We start from the raw sequence: 9,379 nt of genomic DNA on the forward strand, positions 1-9,379 counted from the left end.
TGGTGGGTCACTATATATATATATATATATTTTATTTTGTAAAATACTAAAATACAACGTTCTATATATTTCTATAAAACAAACCTTTGTTGTTCATATTAACATTTCAGCCTTTTCTCTTTACACTGTCTTTTTGCTCTATTTCTCCCATTTTTGCTGTTGTTCAAATTTTCTTAGTGTGCCACGGGCCACACTTCTGACCCCTTTTCAATGAAAGTTGAACATGTTGAAAAGGAAGCAGACTCGTTCCTGGTGTCAAGCAAAGCACAACAAACGACCGAACCATCAGAAGCGTTTGATGTGCGATGATTCCGTTTTATTGCCATACTTGTCACAAAGAAAAAAGAAAATATTTAAAACAGCTGTTTTATTTCTTTTGTACAGTAAGAAAGTTTCTGCAACACATGACACAAGAATCAGAACGTTGACAGACCCAGACCAGGTCCGAAAGACCATATAGATACAGGGCCAGGTCTGGACCAGGACCAAGTCCCGACTGTTAGGCTCAAAGGCGGAAAGAAAGTTAAAAAAAAAAAAAGTGATCGTTTGTTTCCTCTAAAAGGTCACAATAATAATTTGGACTCGTCTTTCGTCCTCGTGGTCCACACTGAAACAACGAACGCTTTCTGCTCTTCCGCCGTCTGCTCGCCTGCCGTAAACGAGTCACCGCTGCAAGATGAAAACAAAAAACACAGCATGACAACATTGTAGATTGACTTTCTGCTCTCCTTCCTGCTACCAGCGCCACAATGTCGTTGATGTTTGTTGCCAAGTGCGGCCACGGAAAAGATGGGAGGAGTGACAGCGAAACAGAGGAGGGAAAAAATGAGAGCCTGGGTTACGGTTAAGTCATGTCGGACGTGTTCTTCAGTGTGGACCAATCGGAGAACATTTCATATTCAAATGTGAATATCACAGCCAATCAGAGGTACCGTAGCGAAAGAACTAGCCTTTGTTTTGAAATTGTTAAAGGGGATGAAATAGTTGGCGATCATCGCCTCCGATCAAACTGATTGTACTTGGGCCAGTGAAGCTACAGTGATTATATCTGCGTCGCCATGGCAACGATGAGCAAAAATAGCAAAATTTGTTCAGCTTAAAAACAGAAGGAAGGGGCAGGGGGAGTTCTGCTTCACGACTATCGTACAGTACTTCAAACGTCTTCCTGCCACAGTGAATGACAAGTGTGTGTGTGTGTGTGTGTGTGTGTTTTTGGGGGGGGGGACAGGGGCATCACAGTAAGCTGACGTGGGGGCGGGGCTGAGAAACCCAAACATGCATTGACAAGCTGCTCGTTGAGTGTGTTAATTCTCTCTAAGAATAAATAATTTGCTCCAATTGAGGAGGAGGAGGAGGAGGAGGAAGAAGAAAGAGGAAAAGGACAAGGAGGGTGGCGTCCACTTGCCAGTAAGGAGCAAACTGTGGCGCTCCAACTCATCCCTTTAGCATATTGTTCTTCGTGTTCAAGTTCACTATCACTGTCATCCTGGCCCCTCCCCCCCTTGGCCACGGCAGCCTTCAGTCTTATGGTTTTTCCCGGGAAATCACCTCCTCTCGCGGCTTGGCTCCGCCAAAGATGGCGGAGTTGGGGTTGGCGACCTGGTTGAGTGGCTCAGAGACGGTCCGAGGCTTCAGCCGCAGGCGAGGCCGCTGTGCCCGCTCTTCTGCAATGAGAAAGACAAAACAAAGTGTTGCACCAGCATCCTCCGTGCGAACAACGACACCAAATGTAATTGAGTACCTTCAGATGGTTCCCTGAAATCTGTCATTCCTCCGCGAGGCGGACCGTCCCTAAAGCGACCCATTGAGCTTCCCCCTGCGCCTCCTCCCCTTCTGTCACCGGGACGACCGCCACCGCCTCCACGACTCCGCCCTCCCATGTAGTCGTCCTCTCTGTAGCCTGCCAACAAACAGAGCAGGTCAGGCGGTGAGAACTGGGAACAAGCATGAAGTGAAAAGTATGATGGACGCAGCAGGTCAATGGTCACGACCACCTAAAAGGACAACACTGGTAAATGCACCTTCATTTTTTTTTCTACTCAGCGCGCTTTGATGTTTGGCCACGTTCACTCTGCGTGACATGTCCCCACCCCCCAAGCATCATCGTCATGTGCCATTTCATGTGTAAACATGATTGAAGCATCCTGTCATCTGATTGGCTGATGACCAGCAGCACTTTGATTGGTCCGCACCTCCACCCGGCTGATCGAAGAAATCCTCTCGGGAGTCGCGCCCTCCTCGGGGACCGCCTCGATGACTTCCTCGGCCTGCAGACAACACGGGAATTTAAGACTGAGAGGGGAGGAGCTTAACATTCAACGGGGGAGAATAGAAGGTGAAGGAGGGGGAGGAGTTTCACAGAAGAAGAATCCCGTGGAAGGAGTAGCAGAAGAGGCGGAGGAGCCTGCTGAGTGTTAGTAGTGCGTCAGCCAATCAGATGTTAGGACACTCGCCGCGGGTTACGGCGTTCACCAAGTGACAGAAAATATTCCAGAGACAAGTGAATGCCCCAAACAAGCTGAGGAACACACTAGCTACAACTCCAGAAAGTGACAACATGAATTCCTGATGTTTCCCTGGCAACATAAATAATGAGTGACCGTTACACATACACACACACACACACACACACACACACACACACACACACACACACACACACACGTGCACTCACTCACTCACTCTGTTTGTTATTGTATTTGTACCTCGACCATCGTCTTTGGGGAAGCCGAAGCCACTTCCTCCTCGTGCTTGTCGCCGTCCTTCTGCGATGTCCACCCGAAGAAATTTATTCTCCAACTCCTGTGGGGGTCAGATGTTGTGATCATCACAAACCTTAACCACACTTTGTGTACGTGGTGCGATTGGAACGTCAAAGCGAGAGCTACTCACAGCACCATCGTACGCCAATGCCTCTTTAAGAGAGTCGAGGTCCTCAAACTCCACATAACAGAAACCTGCAAAAGTACAAAAACATCACATCAGCCAGCACAAGTATTGAATACTACACTAGTATAGTACACGAGTATAGTACTCCTACTGACCTTTGAACCTGTCAGTCTCTTTGTCACGCACGAGGCGCACACTGCGGATTTTGAGGTCCTTGAAGATATTGTCAATGTCGCCCTGGACCGTGTGGGCGGGCAGGTTGCCTACGTAGGCGGTGAACGGCGACTCTGTCGGAAGCTCCTTCAGCCTTCTGCCACCTCCGGGGCCACCTCCGCCGCCACCGCGCCTGATGGGAGGACAAAGAATCATGGCAGGTGAGGAAATCCATCATATGAATTGGGGTTACACGATTCTGTTAAAAAGGGGAGTGTCCTGATACAACTTTTTCACTTCCCATACTGATATTGCACCTTTCTGTATTGTCCGATACTGGTATTACCATGAATCATACATACTTATTTTGTAGTGTGGAATGTTAGTCAAGGATTGATCAAATACTATCAAATGCTCAGAGAACAAGTCACCAACAGTAGGTATGAGAAAAATTCACTCACACTTTGCGGATGTGTGTGTGTGTGTGTGTGTGTGTGTTAGTGTTGTTGTTAGTACGTTAGCACGCACTGCTGGATAGAAGTGCTGGACATCAGACATTTTAGATGCAGGCCGATATAATGTGACACTTTTTTTTTTTGCCAAAATCTCATCCAAGTCAAATCGGGACACCCCTAGTGCACGCTCCATCAGTGTATCCCATGCATTCATCTTTTTTTCCACACTACATGTTCGCCAAAATTAATGAATGTGAGTGAATGTAGAATGTGAGTGTGAATGATTGTCAAAATGTTCCCTGCAATTGGCTGGCGACCAGTCCAGGGTGTACCCCACTTATTGCCTGAAGTCAGCTGGTATAGGCCCCAGCATAACTGCGGCCTTAGTTAAGCAGCATAGAAGATGGACTCAAACACATTATAACGGGACGGTCTCTGCGTGGAGGTTGTTGTTCCAAAAGACACTGTAACTCTACTTCTCAACACACCTCACACTAGTCATGGGAAATTCAATTCCCACAGCATCCATAAAAAATGCATGCCCCGTGTTTTGCTTTAAAGATAATAGGGGCGGCAGTGGCTCCGGAGGTAGAGGAGGTCATCCAGAAACCTCGCTCTTTCCACCCAGTCACTGTTGCTGTTTTCACCTTGCCTCGAGTGCTGCCCATACTGGTGTATGAATGTGAATGAATGTTTGGTGATGGTTGGAGAGGCCGTAGGCGCGACTTGGCAGCCACGTTTCCGTCAGACTACCCTAGGGAAGCTGTGGGTACAGATGTCGGTTACCACCAGTGTGTGACCGAGGAGTGAATGGATAATGGGTTCACTTCATTGTGAAGTGCTTTCGGTGCCCATAAAATCTAATCCGTTAAAGAAACTTCCAATGGTGGTCTTCATAGGAGGTCCCTGAAGGACGATTGACTTTTTAAAATTAGAAATGAACAGAAAGACTGAAAATAATCTATAAAGTCACTCGGTCACTCAGTCCACATTGCTGCACGCAATAAATACAAGTCAAAAGACAAGTTAGTTAATGACTCTCACTTGCTCATTACATCAATCGGTGAATGCAGAAAATTATTCCAGAACATTGTTTCACATTCACAGAATAGAAAATAGTCACATAGAGAAGACAATGTTAAACCTGAATTGTGCTCAAGCATAAGCAATGCCGACTCCCCCAAGGCAGAGCGTGATGTGCACCTCCAAAAAATTCTAACCTCGGGTCAATGGCGACGCGGACCGCAGAGCTGTGATTGGCCGTCTTTTCTGCGTACATCAGTTCCGCTTCTTTCCACTTATGGAAGCGCCAAAAAGTCCGCCAAAACAAAAAAAAAACAAAAAAACTGAGCAAGTTGAGAGTCTGAACGAAAAAGTTCGCAAATATGAACACCTATATGTTAGTTTTACGTGGATGTTGCTTCAGTCGTCATTGTGTACTACTACAGCATAAGCTATATGTAGTCAGTTAAAAACTCAGGAAACACTGCCCCTAGCGTTTTGGTGGAGAACTCCACATAGAGCGGTCTCTGAATAACTATATAAATGGATTAAGACGCCGTCAGAAGGGCCAGTGTAGTAACTTGGTTGCAGCACGATTCAGCCAGCCCTGGGGGGCCGAAACATAGAAATACATGTTATGTACTACTGACTTCACCGTACTTTCTCTACTTAAACCTGGACTGTGCTCCTGTCGAGGTGCAAGTGTACACTACAGACCCTCCTGTATAGCTTGACATCAACTCCTGGAAAGAAAATAAAAGTGCGTTGCGGTGACATGGGCCATAAAGGCAATGAAGGGTCGGTTTTTATTTTTTTTACACGACTTCTATGTGTATACGACTCCAATTTCGGATCATTTGCAATCAAGGTGATTGTTCTAACACAATGATTAGTTCCAGCTCATGTAACATGCCTCCTCTCTCTTTAATTGCCATTGTTCTGTAAAAGTATCAAAATGGTGTAGTGACTACCAGAAGAATAATCCAGGTAAGCGACCCCATTAGACCTGGTTGCATGGCGCCCTCTGCTGGGCGCTGCCAAGTAGTGAAATCAATAGAAGCTATTATGGTAACAATATTAGATCACTCAGGGATTATATTGATATTGGCCATCCTGCCAACATTTGTCTTAATGAGAAGTTCAACTGTGATGGAAATCACTAATGCGTTGTTCTACTAAGAATTCAAAACAAATATCTCACTTTTCAAATTCAATTTTATGTGCAAGTTTAGGTCCTCTCAAGCCTTTTTAAACTCATGAAGACAGAGCTGAGTAAACCAATAAATGGTGACGGTCATGTTATGCTTGCTGCATCTCTAAATAATGAACAAAAGTTGGAAACAAAGATATTCTCTTTTTTCCTCATTAACCCAACATCAGCTATCACGAACAAAGCATAGATGCATTGGCATATCTATGAGGAAAAATAAATGAGCTTGAAATCAACCATACAAGAAAAACAAGCCGTGCAGGTTGGAGGTGCAGAAAACCGAAGCATCAATGACATGCACTGGCTCTCCAAGCTTGTGCTGCGTGCGTAGATCCAAGCTCAGCATACCGCCACACCGCACGGAAGCCATGCGGGCCACCACCGCCTCCATCCTCTTTCCAGGGCAGAATGAAATTAAATGTCGGGAGTCTGGCGCCAGCGCGCCGGCGCCGGCGCCGGGCTGGATGGTGGCCGCATGGCCTGCTTGTTTCAGCATGCAGCAGCTACGATGTTGCAGTTAGCATGTTAGCTCACTGACCGCGGTGTTTCCCAGCGCCTCGCCGGCCTCCCCTACCCCAGAGCCGGCCTGAACACAAAGATAGGGACGGAGCTAAGAGCAAGGCCCGGCGGCCGTGCAACGAGCTTCACGGAGGAGGGCGGCTGACAACAAGGCGAAGGTCAGCAGGCTTAAAGTTGCAGGTGGGTGGACTCACCCTCTGCTGCTGCCGAAGCTGCTGTAGGCCCGATCCCGATCATCGTAGCTATCGTAGTCCGCCATTGCTGCTGCTGTGTGTGTGTGTGTGTGTGTGTGTGTGTGTGGGAGGAGGCGGAGGTCCTTGACGTCACACTCCGAAAGAGTTTAGGTGCCCGCAGTGCGCCTGACCGCGAAGTGCTTCACTGAAAATTATTTAATGCAGGGTTTAACAAACTTTTAGAGAGAATTTGAAGGATGCGGGGTAACTTTGACATAGTTATACTTTAAAGATTCTAAATCCAATCCAATTTAGGTCAAAATGTGTTCATACCTGTCAAGCCTCTTGTTTTCACAGGAAAATTTGTGTTATTCCCGGCCGCCTACAGTTCCTGTATTTTTCCTGTATTTTAACCTTAAAGTGAAAAAAATATATATCCTTGGCAACACCTCCGGCAACATTTAATAGTAAAGTCAGGCCTTCAAAATAAATGAAGCATTACAGGAAAATAACATGATTGTAACACAGTGGGCAATTGGTGGAAATTCTTCTGGAAGGTCCACATTTCCCTTATTTTTCTGGAACATTCCCCTTAATTTAAAATCCAAATGTTGATGTGTACAATATGTATATGCTAAGATGTCTGAACAAAACATTAACATCTTAGCTTTGTGTTATAGGTGGCAATGTAAATTAGTGTAAACATGTATGTCATTAGAGGTGCTGCCTCGTTGGCTCCAAATTACCCTTTTTTCAACCAAAATTATAAGAACACCACCATTGGCTAGCATGATACCAAAAAGAACAGACTGAACAAATGTCTATATTTGTCACAATTTGAAGTTATACTTTTTAAAAAATTGTTTAACCAGAATAAAATAAAATTTCACTATTGTCTGGTATTCACGTACATGTCCATGGTATGTGCACATACACAGCAGCAAGAGAAGCGGCCGGCAATTTGGAGCGGTTGTTTGGTTATGATAGGCTATACATTCATGATAGCCAATGTTAAAAGCTAAACTTTGCCAAATTCCTATTAGCTGACAAGACATATGGCTAATGTGCATGTGTGTTGTGTTGGGTGTGGCTTGCAACGCAAGGAGAGCTTAAGAATGAGGTTCTGCATTGGTGACGACCCAAAACCGATGGTGTCAGAGCAACCCGTTAAAAGCCTGGGCAGAGGGTACAATGCAAGTCTCAGGGTCAAAGACCAGGTGCAGGTACTAGGGAAGGACATCACCACCAGCCTGGACACCATCAACAAGACAATGCTGCCAGGGAAGCTCAAACTCTGGTTCCTACAATTTGGACTTCTCCCTAGGGTAATGTGGCCACTCACAATCTACGACATGGGTGTCAAACTCATGCCATGGAGGGCCGAGACACTGCAGGTTTTCTTTCCAGCCAGTCACGAAAGCAGGTGATTTTAATGATCAACACCTTCAGTTTGAGGGAAGGAGCTCATCAATTAAATCACCTGCTGAAGAAACTGGTTGGAGAGAAAACCTGCAGCGTCTCGGCCGTCCATGGCACGAGTTTGACACATGTGATCTACGAGGTGCCAATAACGATGGAGAAGATGGAGCGAAACATAACTTTGTATGTGAAGAAGTGGCTTGGGGTCCTACATTATCTGACCAACATCAGCATCTATGGCAAAGAAGTCTTTGAACTACCTATCACAAGCCTCACTGAAGACTACAAGTGGTCTAAAGTGAGACTACACATGACATTGAAGGACTCCAGAGATTAGACCGTCAGCGATGCTGCACCATCTCTCTTAACGGGAAGGAAATGGACACCATCCGAGGCAGTACAGCACTCTGTCAGCCCTGAAGCACGACATTGTGGGACATGTCCAGCTGGGAAGAGGAGGATTTTGCGTTGCAGTGAATAAATCAACTTGGCACAAAGCTTCAGCTTCACAAAGGAGGAAAATGGTGGTAGAGGAGGTGCACTGTCAGGAGGAGGTTGAAAGAAGCACAGAGGCTGTCTCTCTTGTCAAGCAGGGACAATGGATGAAGTGGGAAGGCGTGGAGAACAGAAAGCTCACCTGGGGGCAGCTCTGGGAAATGGAAGCAAGAAACATCCCCTTCATCGTAAGAGCTACATATGATGTGCTCCTATCACCAAAAAACCTTCACCAGTGGTATGGCGAGGACCCAACCTGCGCCTTCTGCCCAAATTCAGCAACTCTCAAACACATCTTGAACAGCTGTGGGACCAGCCTCACACAAGGCCTCTACACCTGGAGGCACAATCAGGTCCTCAAGAGTGTGGCAGCACCCCTTGAGAGCAAGAGGAACACCATCAACTCCTTGCCCTTGAGAGCTGCCAATTCCATCTTTGTGCCAACATTTTTTTGAGAGGGACAGAAACAGCCTAGCCACCCCCCTACCAAACCAGAAACTAGACTAACTGGCTAGCCATTGTCCGGGATTGGATGATGCTAGTTGATATTGGCAAGACACTAATCTTTCCCCCAGAGATTGGAACCACCACCCTCAGGCCAGATTTGGTGCTATGGTCCCCTTCACTAATGGTGGTCTACATCAAAGAGCTCACGGTCCCATGGGAGGATTCCACCAAAGAGGCCTACGAACGAAAGAAACTGCGCTACACAGATCTGGCAGCAGATGCACAACAACGAGGCCAAGGTTTATCCAGCTGAAGTAGGATGCTGAGGTTTTGTGGCTTCCTCTACAATCAGGCTTATGAGAGACCTTGGCATTCATGGACAGGCTCTTCGACAGACAATAAGATCGGTCTCTGAAGCAGCCAGTGGCTGTGGATCAAGCACAAGGACACTTGCTGGGCTCAAAGCAGAAGGGGGCACACACCTGTCTTACAACATAGGAGCAGGAAGTGGGTGGGTGATACAAATGCAAGGGTTAGCGCCCCACCCCCTATGCAGTACCTAGCCAAGGCAGAGAGCACCTTTAAAGATTAAGATCCTCCATAAACACCACAAATTA

The 9,379-nt window shown here is 46.5% G+C and overlaps 1 protein-coding gene across 3 annotated transcripts; it reads right to left on the reverse strand.

Annotated features, from left to right (window-relative positions):
• Nucleotides 1-246: 246 nt before the first annotated feature.
• eif4h (eukaryotic translation initiation factor 4h) lies at nt 247-6,531 on the reverse strand. Of its 3 annotated transcripts, XM_054794978.1 has the most exons (8): nt 6,423-6,531; nt 3,045-3,235; nt 2,893-2,957; nt 2,706-2,802; nt 2,193-2,267; nt 1,742-1,900; nt 1,549-1,664; nt 247-669 (listed from the first exon to the last, which is right to left on the reverse strand). In XM_054794978.1, exons 1-8 carry the CDS (start codon nt 6,485-6,487, stop codon nt 664-666), a joined length of 774 nt encoding a protein of 257 aa, XP_054650953.1. In that variant the 5' UTR covers nt 6,488-6,531; the 3' UTR covers nt 247-663. The 3 variants fall into 3 exon arrangements, with proteins under 3 accessions (XP_054650953.1, XP_054650954.1, XP_054650952.1); XM_054794979.1 differs by lacking the exon at nt 2,193-2,267; XM_054794977.1 differs by lacking the exon at nt 247-669 and having other exon boundaries at nt 1,210-1,664.
• Nucleotides 6,532-9,379: the final 2,848 nt, after the last annotated feature.

The sequence above is a fragment of the Dunckerocampus dactyliophorus genome, chromosome 12 (genome assembly GCF_027744805.1).
Source record: "Dunckerocampus dactyliophorus isolate RoL2022-P2 chromosome 12, RoL_Ddac_1.1, whole genome shotgun sequence".
Taxonomy (NCBI): domain Eukaryota; kingdom Metazoa; phylum Chordata; class Actinopteri; order Syngnathiformes; family Syngnathidae; genus Dunckerocampus; species Dunckerocampus dactyliophorus.